This window comes from Colletes gigas, unplaced genomic scaffold, assembly GCF_013123115.1.
Source record: "Colletes gigas isolate AHSC1104 unplaced genomic scaffold, ASM1312311v1 Colletes_gigas_Sc00121, whole genome shotgun sequence".
Lineage (NCBI taxonomy): Eukaryota > Metazoa > Arthropoda > Insecta > Hymenoptera > Colletidae > Colletes > Colletes gigas.
Genome location: NW_025106745.1, coordinates 21,438 through 40,952, shown reverse-complemented (window position 1 = coordinate 40,952; position 19,515 = coordinate 21,438). Strand labels below are relative to the sequence as shown.

The 19,515-nt window shown below is 42.5% G+C and overlaps 1 protein-coding gene across 1 annotated transcript in view; it reads right to left on the bottom strand.

The window, feature by feature from the left end:
* The window catches only part of LOC122404193 (fatty acyl-CoA reductase wat-like), a 54,624-nt gene extending 36,006 nt beyond the window's left edge, over window positions 1-18,618 (bottom strand). Inside the window, exons 1-2 of the mRNA XM_043408124.1 lie at window positions 18,575-18,618; window positions 12,930-13,112 (exon numbers count right to left, since the gene is read on the bottom strand). Of these exons, the coding sequence (XP_043264059.1) occupies window positions 12,930-13,099 (170 nt within the window). The 5' untranslated portion in view covers window positions 13,100-13,112; window positions 18,575-18,618. The remainder of the gene's footprint in view (window positions 1-12,929; window positions 13,113-18,574) is intronic.
* Window positions 18,619-19,515: the final 897 nt, after the last annotated feature.

Genomic DNA, 19,515 nt, shown 5'->3' with positions numbered 1-19,515 from the left:
TTGTATTGTCCCCAGGAGGAAGAAATATGCAAACTGCTGCGGTAAATAAAACTCTTTATTCTTTCGTACTACACGTCGTTTATTAACTGACGATACCGAGAGGGAAACTTGAACTAACTCTTCCTTTTTGTGTCTTACGAGGCGCGCGTCTTATTATCTAAACTTACCAACTACTTATTCTAAAATCCCTAACATGTGACTAGAAACTAACTAACCTAACTTAACCTAGTTGACTTAAGATGGCGCGTCGACCGCCGGCGACACTGGTCGCTGGTCGCTACACTACTCTCCCTCGAGTGAGTTACAAATTCTTAACTCACGAATCTTACTTTTCTTGTATATATCTTTGGTTCGCTAGTTGTGGCGTCATCCAGTGTATTTTCACAAAACGCTGGCTTTAATCTTTCAACGGAAACGTTTATGTCCTTATCCTTATACCTAATTCTAAAAACATGGTCGGTGATTCGCTCCAAAACCTCAAACGGACCTTCGTAAGGCGGTTCCAGGGCCTTCCTTACGGTGTCCACTCTTACAAAAACATGCGAACAAGAATGTAATGTCTTGTGAATGAATATATGGGGTTTTCCGTGGTGCGAAATTTGGCGAGGTTTGACCTGTCTAATATGTTGCCTGAATCTTTCTATAAAAATCTGTGGATTCATTTCTTCATCCACACTTGCAAAAAATTCTCCAGGCAGTCTGATCGGTGCGCCATACAACATCTCGGCCGCAGATGCCTTTAAATCTTCCTTATAACTAGTTCGGAGTCCCAGCAACACTGTCGGAAGAATTTCAACCCAGTTCTTGGTCTCATGGCACATTATCGCGGCTTTTAGTGACCTGTGCCACCTCTCAATCATCCCATTCGATTGAGGGTGGTATGCTGATGTACGCGTTTTGTCACAACCTATCAATCTACTTAATGCTTGAAAAATTCGTGATTCGAACTGCGTGCCTTGGTCCGAAGTGATAGTTGCTGGGGCTCCGAATCTGACAATCCAACTTGCGTATATAGCCTTTACCACTTCATCAGCGGAGATATCCGTGAGTGGCACTGCTTCTGGCCACCTGGAGTACCTATCTATAATCGTTAAGCAATACCTATAATTATTAATTACCGGCAACGGTCCAACTAAATCTACATGAATATGCTCAAAACGATTTCTAGGCACTTCGATTTTCTCCGGTACTGGTTTACTGTGACGATGGACCTTACTTTTCTGACACGGAATACAGGTACGGGACCACTCGGCTATCTCTCTATTCATCAGAGGCCAGACAAAACTTTTTCCTATCAACCTCCTAGTTGTTCTTCCACTAGGATGCGATAGGTTGTGCACATTATTAAATATTCGTCTTCTCAAATCCGACGGCACATAAGGTCTAATATTATTTCCGACAATGTCTCCATACAAGTATTTATCTGAACTTTCTAAAAATATTTTTCTAAAGTTCCACCTGTTGGAATTTTCTGATATAATTTTTGTCAGCTCTTCGTCCTTTGCTTGCGCCTGCATTAACTCCTCTGTTGAGATAATGACAGGCATCTCTATTGAATGCAGCCTGGAAAAAGCATCGGCTACCACATTTTCCTTACCGTCTACGTGGACTATTTGGGTGGTAAATTGACCGATGTAATCCAGGTGCCTGGCTTGCCGCGGGCTGGCTTTGTCAGCTTTTTGCAGAAATGCGTATACCAATGGCTTATGATCCGTCAGTATACGCAACTTCCTGCCCTCCACAAAATGCCTGAAAAATCTAAGGCTCTTGTAGATGGCTAAAAGCTCCCTGTCGTACACGCTATAATTTAATTGAGCCTTTTCTAACTTTCTAGAAAAGAAACCGAGCGGTTCCCACTTATCATCTACAAACTGTTCTAACACGGCTCCGATTGCCACATCCGATGCGTCCGTGCGCAAGGTCAAAAACGCGTTTTCCGTGGGGTGACATAATAAGGATGCCGCGGCTATTTGTCTTTTGGTTTCTTCAAATGCTTTTTCGGATTCATCGTCCCAGTTCACCAACCGCTTATCCTTCTTTTTAGCACCCTTCAGGTGCTTGTTCAAAGGAGCTAACCAGTCTGCTGCCTTATGCAAAAATCTGCGATAAAAATTTATTACACCTAAAAAACGACGTAACTCATTAATAGTTTTTGGCTTTTGGTACTCTTGAATCGCCTTCACCCGTTCTTCCAACGGAGCAATCCCTTTAATACTAACCTTATACCCTAAATATTCTACAGACTCTTTTGCAAAAACACACTTGGCCACATTAACAACTAAACCACATTTTCTAAGCCTACTTAATAAAACACGCAAGTGTTTCTCGTGCGTTACCATATCCGGGGATGCCACTATAATATCGTCTATATAGCAACGGCAGAACTCTAGATCCCGGAGTATTGAGTCCATGCGCCTTTGAAAAGTCTGGGCAGCATTGCACAAACCGAATGGCATGACCGTAAATTCATATAATCCAAATGGCGTAATTACCGCTGTTTTTGGAACATCTTCTGGCGCGACTGGAACATGATGATACGCCTTCGTTAAATCAATTGTCGAGAATATTTTACATCCATTGAATTGATGTGCCACATCGTGTATATGTGGCAACGGATATTTGTCCGGCACGGTCACGCCATTCAACTTGCGATAATCCCCACACGGTCTCCAATCGCCTGATTTTTTGGGGACCATGTGGAGAGGACTGGCCCATTGGCTCTTTGATGGGCGGCAAATACCATCCTTGAGCATCTGCTCAAATTCCGCCCTCGCCACTCTGGTCTTTTCCGGAGTTAGACGTCTCGCCCGCTCTGCGATCGGGGCGCCTTTCGTTTCAATATAATGAAATACGTCGCATTCAATATTTTTCCTGGTGGCCGGCCTTGTAACATCTACAAATTCTTTTAATAAATTATTAAAAATATTATTTTGATCTATGGTTGATATTGTGGGCACGTTACTTTTTGCCATAGTTATTCTCCTAAACATACCTGTGTTTCCGTCCAATAACTTTTTATTTCTTAGATCTACTAACAAATTATAAAAATGGAGGAAATCTGCCCCTATAATTGGCTTGGCGACGTTAGCCAGCACGAATCGCCAGGAAAAATCACGACGCAGTCCTAAATCTAATGACAACAATTTTTCGCCGTACGTATCTATTACTGCCCCGTTCGCAGCGTACAATTTAAAAACGTCAGCCTCCGGCTTCTTACCTCCGAACGCTCTCGGCAGGACCGACACATCCGCGCCTGTGTCTACCAGAAACTGGATGCGCGATGATGGGTCCGTGATAATGAGGCGGTACTTCTTTGGGCCGTCCTCGAGTGCCTCTAGCTGGGACGCCGCCTTTAGTTTTCCGTACGTCTCTTGTCCGGTCCGGTCCATGAGCACGGCTTCCGGCATTTCCACGACTCCTCGCCGAATCTGCCATGAAAATAGCAGAGTCCATTGTCCGTGGATGCCTTTTTAAATCGAGAGCCGCTTCTCCGCCTGAAAAATCTTCTTCCGCTGCTGCTGCGGTTACGCCTCGTGAACCGTGATTCCAGACGCTCCAGTCTCTGCGTAATGGCGGCCAAGTCGCCATCTTGGGGTCTTGTCATGGCGTCTTTTCTCGACTCCCTTGTTCCAAGGTTAGCGTCGGAAATGGCGGCCACCTCCGCCACTCCCGAACGTTCTGAAATTTTATCGGCGAGCTTCGCCAACCGGTCAAGGTCCGCGTCGTCGATTATCGCCAACACCTCCTGGACCCTCGTAGGCAATCTCTGGATCCAAAGCGTCCGAAGAGCGTTTTCTCCGACGTTATTCCCTGCCAGCTGAGACATTTCCCTCAAAAGCTCGGAAGGCTTTTTATTTCCTAATTCAATATCCGTAAGAAGCCTCCGCAAATTTGCTTCATCCGACTTCGCAAGCCGCTCTATCAACGCCTGCTTAATATGCTGGTACGTCGATTTTTCTTCGGGAGCCTCTATCACGTCGAGAATGATTTTCATGGTCGCCGGGTCTAAATTTCTGACGACCGCCGAACTTTTCACAGCGTCTGCTTTTACGTTATAAGCCGCGAACTCCCTTTCCACCATCGTGAACCAGAGACGCGGCTCATCCTTCCAGAATGCAGGAAGCTTTACATTCCTGAATTCGTGCGCCTGTATCTCTTGCCTGTTGTCCATCGCGGAAGCGTCCTTTGTCGTGACGTCGTCAGGCATTCCTTTTTTTTCTTTATCTGGCACAAAAAGGATTCGGATTCCTCCAAATAGGATTTCGGCACCAATGTAGTGGTTTGTATTGTCCCCAGGAGGAAGAAATATGCAAACTGCTGCGGTAAATAAAACTCTTTATTCTTTCGTACTACACGTCGTTTATTAACTGACGATACCGAGAGGAAAGCTTGAACTAACGCTTCCTTTTTGTGTCTTACGAGGCGCGCGTCCTATTATCTAAACTTACCAACTACTTATTCTAAAATCCCTAACATGTGACTAGAAACTAACTAACCTAACTTAACCTAGTTGACTTAAGATGGCGCGTCGACCGCCGGCGACACTGGTCGCTGGTCGCTACAATCTTCGGTAGTTGAATATAACGTAGGTATGCATATATGCATTAGCTATTTTACGTATAGTTTTTGTTACATCGTATTTCCTAAATTGTAAAATAAAAGAACATGTGTTATTTTAAAAATATAGAACTATTTTAATTACTATTTCGTTAATGTGTTTGTCATTAAACATTAATTATAATTCGAAATGAGGAAGTCCAGAAAATATAGAGGGAGCAAATTAATTATGAAACAAAGGTATATCTATATACAATGTTCAATGTATCCTTTTTTTATTATTCAAAAATTTCCAAAGTATATATTATTTAATAAAAGGAAGTTATTTGTCGTTCTTACACAAGGGAAGCCATATTTCCCAGTGATATTTACGTTTAATTTTGAAATTATTTCAGATAATTATTGACCCATATAATTATCAATGCAACAAACCGAGTGTTTACCGTAATTACAGACTATATTAACACGTTCTTATACAGAATATATCATCATTACAAAACATGGCGCGTGATAAAATTGATATTTTATCGAGAATCTCATGCCTGATACTTTGATCTAGTTGATTACGTTTAAAATTTAATTCTGGGAATAATGCAAAATATGTAGATCCACAACGATGGTTAATTTGTTTCGAAATCGCCCGAATTCAGCGATGCAATACAGAGGAAGTTCAGATTGCAGAAAGAAACCAGATAAAATTCGAAATTCGTTAATGATCATAGAAAACAGTTTCTTAAATGAAAAGATTACCAATTGTGAAAATGGGATTTGGTTCGTGGGTGTTCCGCCTCGATTCATAATCGTGTTGGGCCAACAATCGTTTATAGGCGTAACTTTCAAGCAAATAATGTATAACTGATTGATTTATTACATATTGAAGTCTCAAGATAGTAATATTGTTGGGAATTCCAACACTTATTAGAGGACTCCTTGTTTAGTTAATATTAGCTTAAATTACTTAATTAGCAATTTGGAAAGTATCTTATGGTACAAAGCAAATGGCCGTACCACAGACGAGGTATATGAATAGACCTTTCACCTAATGTAATTTTTCGGCCGGAGTTTCTGAGGTCCTGGGACCCCATTACCATTTTCGTGTCACTGGCAACGTTATCAACAGATTCAGAAATTAACACAAGAGGAAATGAGACAGAAAATAAAATTACATAAATTTTATTATTTTTTAACGGAATTAAAGCTGTACGGTCTATCATTGGACATTAATCGATTAATTTCATTGGAGTAATCATTCGATTAAGAGTATTTAAAAATTTCAAGATTATTAAAATTCCTAAGGATGTATTTCATAGATACGTACATCGCAAATTCTCTATTTTTTATTTTAAATTTTAATACATCATTTATTAAAAAACTAACTCGGCAGAAACGTATTTGCGACTCGAAATCAGTTTAATCAGACTGTGCATCGGGGCCCCGGAAACTCCTCATTCCTCACTTTCGCACACTATGCCCAATTGCGTGTACGACGTCAACGCACGACGATGCCAACGCACAATCCAGCCCCATGGAGAAGGTAACTCCCTCTAACAACCAATCAGTACAATAGCTCAAGGTAAGCCACCACCTACCTTTATTCACACTCACATTAAAGACCACAGTGGGCTTTGCAACCTCATCAAATCAACCACCGGCAGCAAATTCGAGGTAAAATACCTCTCCAACCAAGCCAAAATTACCCTGGCTACAACTCCCGATTTCCTGGTCATCAAAAACCTATTAAACAATAATAAAATCCAGTACCATACATACTCCCTAACGACGGAAAAAACAATAGCAGTTATACTAAAAGGACTTCCCAAACTTCCAACAGACGAAATCCTTACGGAAATTCAGGCCAAGGGGCTAAACGCCCTAACCTGCAAAATGAAATCCTAGACATTAACAGCATGGCCGCAGCCCTAGATTTCCTTTATACTAAACTAAGTTCATGTTAAACTAAAGTTCAAAAGCTACAAGTTTTCCTTGAAGCTGCCGAACTTATAAATGGCTAACTTAACCCCCAAAATACTCCTCTGGAATGCAACCAGCATCCTTAACAAAACCTCCGAGCTCCAAATATTCCTTGAACACCATCAAATTCAAATAGCCTTAATCACCGAAACTTGGCTGAAACCCACTGACGCCATCCGCCTTCTCCGATATAACATAATCAGGAATGACCGACTCACACTACATGGAGGAGTAGCAATCATCATCCACCAAAACCTCAAATTCGACACTCTCCCCCAACTTTTCCTGGACAGCGTAGAGGGCATATTCATTAAACTCTCCGCCAACCCAAAAATCACTCTCAGAGCAGCCTATCTCCCTCCAAACAAACGTTTCTCCCAGCACGACCTCAACATCCTAACCTCACACAACCAAAAATTCATCATCGAGGGCGATTTTAATGCCAAGCATCCCAGCTGGAACAACACAATCACAAATAGCAATGGCAAAACACTCTTATACACACATGTCCAAAAATTCCTATCACATAGCCAGCAGTGACACTTACTCCCACAAACAACCTCATGCTAGATCATCCAATATAGACATATTTCTAACCAACTCGGCACGCTACTCAGAATGCCATACAATCCACGACCTCCTCTCTAACCACTTCCCAATAATACTCCACTACACCAATAACTACACTCAATTTACCAACTGCGCCCTCTCACTACTGACTGGCACTTATACCGCTCCGAGGGGAACAGGTACCCCATCAATCCTCATCTAAATACCACACACGACATTTGACAGAGAAATCACCAAGATTCAAAAAACAATCAAACAGAATTACAAAAGAGCAACCACACACGCCTACCATAGAACAATCAAACCGGACACAGAACTCCTAAATCTCATTAAGCTGCGCAACAGGTACAGGCGCAAATATCAGAATTCAGCCAACCCTTTACACAGACACCTCCGAAACTCCCTCACCAATCAAATACAATCTAAAATCCAAGAACTAAAGAACACCTCATGGCACCTCAAACTTTTCAAAATAGCAGCCAATCCCAACATGCTCTGGACTACCTACAAAACCCTCAACCAGACCAAACACACCATCCTGCCGCTTACCGAGGGCAATACCACAGCCTACACCAATACGGACAAGACAGAACTCCTTGCCGATGCATCTCCCTCCTATCCCCCACAACAATTCTCCTACAGAACGTGATGCTGAACAGCTTGTCAGCATACTATCCAACACCAACACTACACCACCAAACCCCTCGTTCATCACCCCCAACTTATCCATAACTACATCAGAAACCTAAAATAACAAAAAATCACCGGGTCCTGACAAAATTACAGCCAACGAACTCAAATACCTTCCTCACAGAATGATCCTCCAGCTCTACTATATCCACAGACAGATCTATCTTCTAGCATATTGTTGCGACGGACTGAAGATGCATGGTTGCGGCAACGTGAAGGCTGTTCCGCAACGATGTGAAGCTGCCCCTTCGAACGAGCGGAAGTGAGATCCCGTACCTTCCGGTTGCCAGAGGAACCGGCAACGATTTAGAAGATGCGAACTACGAGAGACCTCGTAGTGTGCGAATGTTCGATCAGAGCTCTGTCAAATAAAACTTCTTGTTCGTTAGTTTGTGTTCCTAGTTTTGTGTTTATTAGTTGCGTGTTATAATGAATTCTACAAGAAACACCCCGTCCCGGGGCAACAATATTTTCCCGTTACCTGGAAAACAGCACATATCATACCCTTTCCCAAACCCAAGAAATCCCGCCTAAATCCAAATAACTATAGACCCATCAGCTTACTGAGCATACTTGGAAAAATCTTGGAAAAAATAGTACTCTAAGTCGTCACACATCTCCAATGCAACGAACATCATTATACACGAGCAATTTGGCTTCCGAGCCAAACATTCCACCATCCAACAAGCACTAAGGCTCCAGGAGGGCATTGCCCTGAAGGTGAACAAGAACCGTTCGGTGGTCCTAGTACTCCTAGACCTCCAGAAGACCTTCGACACCGTCTGACACAATAGCCTCCTCCTTAAACTCGAACAAATCAACCTCAACCCACACCTAATCAAAATAGTTTACAGCTACCTCACAGACAGATACATTACAGTCTCACACAACGGCTCCCACTCCTCCCCCAGACTACTACATACTGGGGTACCGCAGGGATCAGTTCTGGGACCCATCTTACAATTCGCGATCACATCTTACAATTCACTTCCACTTGGAAGCTGACAGTAAACCCCACAAAAACAGAAACTACTATCTTCACCCCCAAAAGATTCCACAACCCTGACACTCTCGCAATAGATAACCACCCCATTAACTGGTCCACTAAAGTTAAATACCTGGGCATATGATTCGATAATAAGCTAAAATGGCAACACAACTCCAAAGATAGGGCTTGCAAAGGCATTGGAGTGAGGGGGCTGGGGGTTCAAATGACAACCCCATGATCTACTTCACAATTGTTTAAATGCTTATTCTTCGCGGGTGTGGGGGTGTAACCAGACGTAGGTTCATATTGCTAACGAACTGTCTTTACAAACGCGACGACGTCTTTACCAGACTGGCCGTGCACGCGTCTTTTACGGCCTTTCTTTAAACGTCCCTTCAATATGTCAATTCAATAACAGTTGCAGTGGTAGTATTTTTAATTATTTGTATTCGTTCCCCGATGTATCTTCAACGTGCATCTTGCTACCTACCCGGCGCAGTGGCTCTCCAAGGTCGGACGGCCCTGAGTGCGCGGAAGGCGAGCGCCGTGATTGGTCAGTGTTTTTCGTTAATCATTCAAAAACGAAGCCCCATCCGACATTTTTGCAAAGGAAATTGTTGTTCAGAATCGTCTCAACTATCCCCCATTTCCGGTTCTTACACTATTTACGGGACACCCTGTATACACATTCTTACTCTAATAGCAAAGGCAGAGAAAAAGAGATAGGACAGAAAGACGGAAAAACGAAACTGGAAAATACTCAGCGTAGGAAAAGTTTAGCGAAAGAGAGTCATAAAAGTCAAGAGGCTCGCCGGGCCCGGATCGGGGTGGTCCGAGGCCCAGGCGAAACCTTGAAGGAAAACAGACGCATCGCACGAGACCCTGGGAAAATGGAAAAATAGAAAGCTTAAAACTATCCTTAAATTCCATTCCCATTCATACGCTGGCAAGGGCGTAGTGGCTATACAATGGCCGCTACACAGATAAATGAATGGTTAAAAGAAGGAATTATTCGGCCGAGTAAGAGCGAATTTGCAAGTCCGGTAGTTGTAGTTCCGAAAAAGAATAATTCTTATAGAGTTTGCGTCGATTATAGAGAATTGAATAAGAAAATCGAGCGTGATCATTTCCCGATGCCGCTCATCGAGGATAGAATAGACGAGTTAAGAAAGGCGCGCGTATTTTCTGCAATTGATTTAAAGAATGGATTTTTGCACGTACCGGTGGCGGAAGAGAGTATAAGGTATACTGCGTTCGTAACACAATTTGAATTTCTAAGGACACCGTTTGGGTTGTCTATTAGCGCGACAGTTTTAAGATATATTGTAGATGAGATATTTCAGGTTTTAATTCGACGTAAAATAATGTTAACTTATGTAGACGATGTAATAATACCGGGAGAAAATGATGAAGATGCGTTTCGGAAGTTAGCTGAGGTTTTAACCCCTTCCCGTGCTTTAACGAGTCCGACTCGTGATGAAGATTTTGGCCCAAACATGAATATAACGAACCAGACTCGCGAACAGAAAGTCGGCCCAAATGTAAACATCGCGAGCCAGGCTCGCGGACAGCAAATCACGATCGTGATCAAGTTTTAGTTCCTATCGGTACGCCACAAGAGTCGGTCACGATTCTTATAACCTCTGTTGCAAAGCAGTTTAGTATCAGTCTGATCTGTTTACCGCGCGTTAGCACCTATAGTTTGGGCCCGGATTTCGTCGAGGTAAATGGCACGGGAAGAGGTTAAAAGTAGCAGCCAGAAATGGGCTAACGATTAACTGGGATAAATGTCAATTTTTACAGTTGAGGATAGAACACTTAGGATACGAAGTCGAAAATGGAAACGTATATCCAAGCAGCAATAAAATTCGGGCAGTCGAAAAATTTCCAAAACCAAAGAATAAAAAACATATGCAAAGTTTCTTAGAATTAACGGGATATTTTCGCAAATTCGTTAAAAATTATGCCAAAATCGCAAAACCACTGTCCGATTTAATTAAACAAGATGTACAATTTATATGGAGAAAAGAACAAGAGCAAGCATTTTTAGCGTTAAAATCTATATTAGCTACAAAGCCAGTACTACGAATTTATGATCAAAACGCAGAAACAGAGGTCCATACTGACGCCAGCTAGGAAGGGTTCGGCGCAGTTTTACTACAGAAAATAACAAACGAAAACGCATTTCATCGTGTGTATTATTACAGCAAGAAAACTTCCGAAGCAGAACGAAAATGTCATTCTTATGAGTTAGAAGTGTTAGCGGCGATAAATGCAGTACGAAAATTTCGCGTATATCTCTTGGGCGTGCCGTTTAAATTAGTCACTGATTGCGAAGCATTTAAGAAAACGTTGTCAAAAAGAGATTTGTCACCTAAAATTGCGCGTTAGGCATTGATCCTTGAAGAATTTGAGTATAGAATAGAACATCGAAAAGGAACGCGACTTAAGCACGTAGATGCGTTGAGTAGATTTCCGGTGTCAGTGATAGAAAATAAATTGCTCACGATGATAAAAAAGAAGAAAGACTACAGGTAATTAGACGTATTTTAGAAAGCGAAACGTACGAAGATTATTTAGTAGAAAACGATATTTTGATGAGACGAAGGAACGGTAAAAATGTAATTGTGGTACTTTCTTGTTTACAAACAGAAATAATAAGAAAAACGCGACGGCGACAAGTAAAGCATATAGATACATTTTGGTAGTAATAGACGGTTTTTCCAAATTTACATGGTAATATCCTACGAAAACAGCAGCAAAGAAACAATTGGTAAGTTAGATAGTCAGCAAAGAATTTTCGGCAATCCAGATCGCATCATATCAGACAAGGGAACTGCATTTATGTCACTAGAATTTCAGAAATATTGCGAAGAAGACGGTATAGAAAAAATAGAAATTACGACAGGAGTTCCTCGCGGAAACGGACAAGCAGAGCGCACGATTCGCACAATAATACCTGTATTAGCAAAATTGTCATTAAATAATCCGGACCAATGGTATAAATATGTAGGTAGAGTCCAAAAATGTATAAATAGTACATACCAGCGAACAATAGGCATGACACCGTTTGAAGTCATTTTTGGGAGAAAAATAAAAACCAGAGAAGATCACGAAATTACCACTGTTATTGAGCAGGAAGCGATACAAATGTACAATGAAAGCCACGATGATTTAAGAGTGTTGGCGAAAGAAAATTTGTTAAAGGTACAGGAGGAAAATAGGCGACAATATGATAAAAACTGTAAGCCGGTGAAACAGTACAAAGAAGGCGATTTAGTATTTATTAAAAGATTAAACAGTAATATTTATGACCATACTAAGTAAAGAAAGTTAAGCGAAATGATCGATATGAGGTAGCGCTATCGAATGATGGTGAAGGACCTATGATGACTAGTACCGCTGTAGATTACATGAAACCGTTTGATTGCAATAGAAAAATTGACGACGTGCCTTCGAAGACCGAAGATAATGCAGGAAAGGCCGAGTGAGGGAATGTTACAAAGTAGGTGTGCGCGGGAGCGCGTATGCCGCGTGTGTGCGTGAGGACAGTGGACAGTCCACGCCAAGTCAGTCGCTAAGGTGAAGTCAAAGAAAAAGCACGTTCTCATTAAATATTGTTTCCCATTTAAGTGATTAGATAACCGTCTTTTTGTCACCCCTCTCTACCACATCCTACATGAAGAACGATGAAATTAAGAATGGAAAGTCTCAATGCTAAAAATACTATAAAAATTTCATTAATTATTCACATATTATTCTTGAAATTAATTGATTTGTTATTTCTTAATTAATGGATCGATTTTATTTATGCTTGAACTATTCTTAAATTTACGATTTTGATATAGAACAACAGATAAAAGTTTTCTCACTTTAAAAAAAAGTATATTTTGAGTTCCTTTTCCCCTCAGAATATATAGTTGGAGTAATTGTACATTAATTCAATTGAATTACAAGTATAATAGCATTAATCTATAATTACCGGTTGTACTTTTTGAACCGTCCATTTCATGGAAAACTGATGTACGTTGCAAATTACTGAAGGTTATAACGCATTGAATATATCAAAATCAGTAGAACTATTCATATACAATTCGATAAAAAAAAATTACTAAATAATAAAAAAATCATGTATACGTTATCGGAAAATTACCTTAATATTTTTTCGATAAGTAATTTACCCAGAAAACCTGTCCCTCCTGTTATCAAAATGTTGGTGTTAACAAAGAATTTGGCAATTTCACTTTGTTGTTTCTTTAAGTCTGATGATTCGGACATATCCAACATATCATATAAATACGCATCACTTCCTTTAAATGTCATCTCGATGATATACCTGTTGTATACGTAATATACGTAGTACAGTATAATAATTACTGCATATAAATCTGATGGACACATAATCATTTAAACACGCGCTCTTCTTCACGCGCTTAGTGAAAAACATTCAATCAGAACATTTGTAAAAACTATCTTAAATCAATCAGAGCTAACGATTATAAAGTTAGGAATTTGTGAAAGAAGGCTACTTTTTTTTTTAATACCATAAAAAAATGTTTGCGTAATAAAAACAAAATATATAAACCATTTTTTCATTATTCTTTTAATAAACTATTATACTAAGGAATATTATCGTTCATGAATTTTTTCAGAAACATAATCAGTTATTATTTTAACTGGTTTATATGTTATAGGTTTTGTAAGTGCGCGCGAATAGTGAGAGCGAATGGAATGACGAATGAGAGAGAGCGAGAGAGAGTCAGAGAGAGTGAGAGAGAGAGAGAGAAATAGTATAAAAGTACGAGCCGCTGGAAACCAGTAGAATAAGACTGAGAATAAGACTGAGAATAAGACTAAGGATAAGAGTTAGTAGAGCAGCGCGAGAATTTTCGAGGAGCAAGGAAAGTTGTACCGCGTTAAAAATAAATCGACCGTTTTTTTTTCTTCCAACAATTTATCAGAAGTGGGATTGCGCTCACGGCGCCAAAACGTGCACGGTGAACACCAAGGTCCGGTTGAAGGTTCCAGTGTTTTTTTCCCCTGTGGAAGGGTGTAACGAGTTCAGGGCCAAAAGGATGGCGAATGCTCAAGAGTACACCCCAGGCATGGAGGAACAAGGGCCGGGCGGTTACTGTTACCGTGGCGAAGGCAATGTGTTACCAGAATTTGATCCAGTTCGCGGGCGGTTGACCATCGACGAATGGATTGAGAAAATGGAGGAATAGGGAGATTTGTACGGATGGGACCACGTCGCAATTCGACACCATGCTCTTACGAAACTCATAGGTGTGGCCAGAGTATGGAGGGACAGCCTGCCTCGTTTAAATCGCACGTGGGACCAGTGGAAGACGCTCCTTAGGGAAAATTTTCCCTCTGTTAAAAGCAACATCACGATCCGTTTAGAAGCTCAGGAGTACAAACGTAAATCAGGTCAGAATCTAACCGAATATTTTTATGAAAAACTAAGTCGCTGCAATCGCGCACGCATGTCAAACGCGGAGGCCGTCGAGTGGATTGTGGACGGTCTGAATAATCCTAGATATCGGGACTACTTAGGACCCTTAAACAGATACGAACGACCGAGTCAATTGCTTCCGGATCTCTTGGCTGGCGGTGCCTATATTTCGGAGACACCCGTTATCAGGCGACCGTTAAGATTCGAGAATGTTAGGCGTGGCGACCTGCCGTGTCCTGTATGTAAACAGATCGGTCATAACGCAAGACAATGCCCGAAACGGATAAATACAGTAACGTGTTTCAAATGCGGGATTGCCGGACATATTTCGCGAAGGTGCCCGACCGCGACATCGTCAACAAACCCCATGCCGCAATATATAAACGCTACAGCGCACTCCAAAAGTAATGCAGTGTTACAGGTCGGACCAGATACACATCAAAAGTATTATAAGGATGCCGAACTGAATGGTTGTCCAATTTGGTGCTACGTAGATTTGGGAAGCAGCGTCGTAGCATTACGGCAGGACGTGGCTGATGAACTCAAATTAACTTATTATCAGACGGAACTCCCTTCTTTCGTCGGATATGGAGCAGGGCAAGTACAACCCTTGGGCGTACTCACAGCTGATCTATCCATTGACGGAGTCCGGGCTCGTGTAGATGTTCATGTAGTACCTAGCGCGACCCAGACGATACCATTGCTGGTTGGACATCCGTATACCGAGCATGCAAATGTGCTCATCTTAAGCAGACCCGGTGAACTCCGTATTTCTTCCACAGTGGAAGGCCTAGTTGGAGAGGCAACGTCATCAAACAAGACAGTCTTGTGGGCCAGCGCGGCCCAGGTAATACCCAACCATTACTTGGGACATGTAACAGTTCGTGGGAAAATTCCAGGTAGCAGCCTGTGTATAGAAGGAGGACTACGTTCCGAAGGGCCAAGCATACCACGGTGTATAGCGGACACCGACGCAGACGGCCAAGCAGTACTCCCAATTCTAAATCTGTCAGGCAAGGAGATCAAACTGCAACCTGGAGAACGAGTCACTCGCGGTGAGGTGTGTGAAGAGGTGGAGGCGAGCAAGGACCCTGCGGTCAGGCCTCTCCCAAGTCAAGAGGCACGCACCAACCCAATAGATCCTGCGGAGATCGACACCGACCTCGAGGGTGCCGAAAGAGAACAATTGCTAAGTATTTTAAACGAATATCGCGATTTAGTCGCGCGAAGTATTTTTGAGTTAGGGAAAACCGAAAGAGCTAACATGCATATTAGCCTAATATCAGAAAAACCAATTGTATATAAACCTTACAGGTTGTCTTACTCGGAGCGTCGTCAGTTGAACGATCTTATCGATGAATTAAAGCAGGCGGACGTAATCGAAGACAGCGAGTCGCCATATGCCAGCCCTGTGATTTTGGTGAGGAAAAGCAGCGGTGAGATCCGTATGTGCGTGGATTACCGTGCCCTCAACAAGATCACGGTCAAGGACAAGTTCCCGCTCCCCAGAATCGACGATCAACTCGACAGTTTGCGAGGGTATACCTTCTTTACGTCTCTAGACACCTTCAGCGGCTACTATCAGGTCCCCGTGGACAACGAATCGAAAGAGAAAACGGCCTTCGTTACGCCGGACGGACACTATCAGTTCAAAAGAATGCCCTTCGGCCTAACGAATGCCCCAGCAGTCTTCCAACGGCTGGTAAATATTATACTGAAAACTTTAAATCATAGAATAGCCATTGCATATTTGGATGACTTTCTGGTGCCAAGCGATTCTGTGGAGGAGGGAATTAGGCGGCTAAAGTGCGTCTTTGATTTGTTACGCGAGTTTGGTTTAAAGCTTAATCTTCGAAAATGTCATTTTTTTAAACGGCAGATCGATTACTTAGGATACGAAATTTGTCAGGGAGTGATTAGGCCAGGACAAAAAAAAGCTGAGGCAATCTTGTTTTTTCCGGAACCGAAGTGTGTACGAGATGTGCGTAGTTTTATAGGGCTTGCGAGCTACTTTCGCCGATTCGTTCGAAATTTCGCGGTTAAAGTAAAACCATTGACTGATTTGTTATGTAAAGACGCGTCATTCCATTGGGGAATAGAACAGCGAGCTGCGTTTGAAGAAGTTCGTCACCTGTTAGCGGGCAGGCCGGTGTTGGCGATTCACGAACCTGAAGCTGAAACGGAGGTGCATACGGATGCATGTTCGGCTGGGTTAGGAGGAGTCTTGCTGCAAAGAGGAAAAGACGGTGGATGGCATCCAATAGGGTATTATAGTAGGAAAACGTCTCGCGAGGAAGCCAAATATCATTCATATGAGCTAGAGGCACTGGCCATTGTTTGTACGTTAGAGAAGTTTCGTGTTTATTTGATCGGAATATCTTTTAAAATCAAAACCGATTGCAACAGTTTAAAGATGCTCGCCGAAAAAGAGACCTAAATCCGCGTGTGGGACGGTGGTTCATCCGATTGTCCGAATTCAATTACACTATCGAACATGTCAGCGGACGCCAAAACCTACCGGCAGATGCCCTAAGCCGGTATCCAGTTGCGGAAGCTGAGGCGGTGGAGGTGTCAGGTCTATCGGTGTTAGGCATCAGAATGACGACCGATTGGGTTGCAGCTATGCAACGAGGAGACCCGGAAATAAAGAGAGTACGGGACCTGCTCGAAGCAGGCGATAAAAAGACGCACGAACGTTTTACGATGTATAATTCGCGCGTGTATAAGACCAGTAAAGGGAGGTGGCGGTTATATGTCCCGTCCGACTTGCGACACCAAGTAATAGCGGAAGCGCACCATGCATTGGCTCACTTAGGGGTAGAGAAAACCACGGAGCAGGTAAAACGAGAATATTATTTTCCTGGGCTTAAAGAATGCGTGATGCAATACATAAATCGCTGTATACCGTGCTTATATTACAAAACGCCACGAGGAAAGCCCCCTGGTTTTCTACACCCATTGGATAAGGGTAACCGACCCTTCCAAACGATTCATTTAGACCATCTTGGACCTTTTGTAAACACAGAAAATGGACACAAATATGTACTAGCGAGCATCTGCGGGTTTAGTAAGTACGCGGTTCTCAAGCCTGTAAGCGACACCAGTGCGGATTTAGTCGTACAATTTATGCGAGAGTATATGTCTCATTACGGGAGGCCCGATCGCATCATAACCGATCGAGGAACGGCCTTCACGGCGCGGGTTTTCGAGCAATTTTGTGAGGGTTACAACATTTATCATGTGCGCGTTGCGACTGGTACTCCGCGAGCAAACGGGCAAATTGAGCGAATAAATTCGGTCATTATCACGTGTTTAGAAGCTACCACCGAGGACCCCGCAGGTGAGGATTGGGACATAAAACTATATAATGTGCAGTGGGCAATCAATAGCAGTGTGCATAAGGTGATAAAGCGCACACCGTTTGAAGTAGTTTTTAATTTTCCCGTGACGGGCTGGCACGAAACTCTCCTCACCCGCGAGATCCGAGCTCTAAATGAAGAGCTAGGCGTTGAACATGAGCAACCAGACATACAGACTCTGCTAAAAAACAATCAAATTAGCGTAAAGGAAAAATATGATAAACGGCGTAAAGCATCGAGGAAGTATGCGGTGGGCGATATTGTACTTATTCGAAGCGAAGCTCCTAGCACTGGGGAAAGTAGAAAATTAGCGCCGAAATATAAAGGGCCATACGAGATCGAAGCCGTACTATCCAATGACCGTTATAGTGTACGCGATATTGAGGGCGAGCGGCAAAGTCAACGAGCCTACCACGGTATTGTAAGCGTAGATCGTATGAAATACGTTTCCACAGCGCGCGATTATCAAAACAAGCGTATTACCCGTTCGACAGAAGGAAGCTCACGATCACAAGTGGATCAACACTTGGTGGAGGCGGATATGCGTGGAGAGTAATTGGGAAATTTACAAAACGACAGTTTTCGACGAGAACGTCGAAGTCACAGGATGGCCGAACTGTTATAGGTTTTGTAAGTGCGCGCGAATAGTGAGAGCGAATGGAATGACGAATGAGAGAGTGCGAGAGGACCTGAGAGAGAGCGAGAGAGAGCGAGAGAAGAAGAGAGCGAGAGCGAGAGAGAGTCACAGAGAGTGAGAGAGAGAAAGAAAAATAGTATAAAAGTACGAGCCGCTGGAAACCAGTAGAATAAGACTGAGAATAAGACTAAGGATAAGAGTTAGTAGAGCAGCGCGAGAATTTTCGAGGAGCAAGGAAAGTTGTACCGCGTTAAAAATAAATCGACCGTTTTTTTTTCTTCCAACATATATATCATTATTATATCATGAATACTTGAATTTTTGTAAATACAATAAATATTTCCTACCGGTTCTGAACTAACAGCAATTGCGATTGTTCCGATGTGAATTCAACAACGGTTAAGTTTCAACTGCGAATTGTTCTGACTCCGTTTCAATACTTGTAAGACAATATTTATGACGTCATACACATGTAGATGTCATCACATCCATATGAAAATTAGTGGATCATTTATTATTGAACAGCAACCTTTTGGACTATGACAATGAATAGAATAGCACAATGTATCTTGAATATTCAACTATTGAAAAACAGCATAAAAGGAAATAATAATATTTGAAATGATAAAAAGCACTCAAAATATTATTCAAATTATGAATGTGTTGTATGTCAGGCAGGATATCAGTGGAAGGGGTCTGTGTGTGTCTGTGTGTGTGTGAGTGAGTGTCGCGAAGAGCGGCGCGATTTCGACGCGCGCAGCCAAGAGTCGAGTTGATGTACGAGGCCCTTGCGAAAAGGATCTGTGAATCGAGCCACTGTGTAATATTATAAAGAAAAAAACAAATTTATTGGTCTATCCTATGCTACAAATGTGAGGGGATTAGGCGTGGTGGTATTATACAATCACAGCGTTCACATTGTTCCTCCCGGTCAACTCGGGTTTTTCCGCTCTCCATGGTGCCAGATGCGGAACCGTGATTCAGTCGAATAGTCTTCGAATATTCCGCATCTGGCAAATGTCATCGTAAAGTAATCGAAGTGCCTCGTCGAACGAAAATACTAGACCTGAGTTGACCAGCGAAGGGCTATATTGTTCCGCGGGTGGTCCGGTCTTCGAGGCCAACGTCGGCCGACAGGCAACGACCATTGCCAACCCGTGGAATGTCAGTCCCGTTTCTATTTTCTTCGACAAAATTAACGCGGCCCTCGACTCGGGGAGGACACCGCGGTCACCCTCTTCCAGGGTGACCTGGGACTCCTCCTTCACCACGGTTGGGTGTGAGGGAG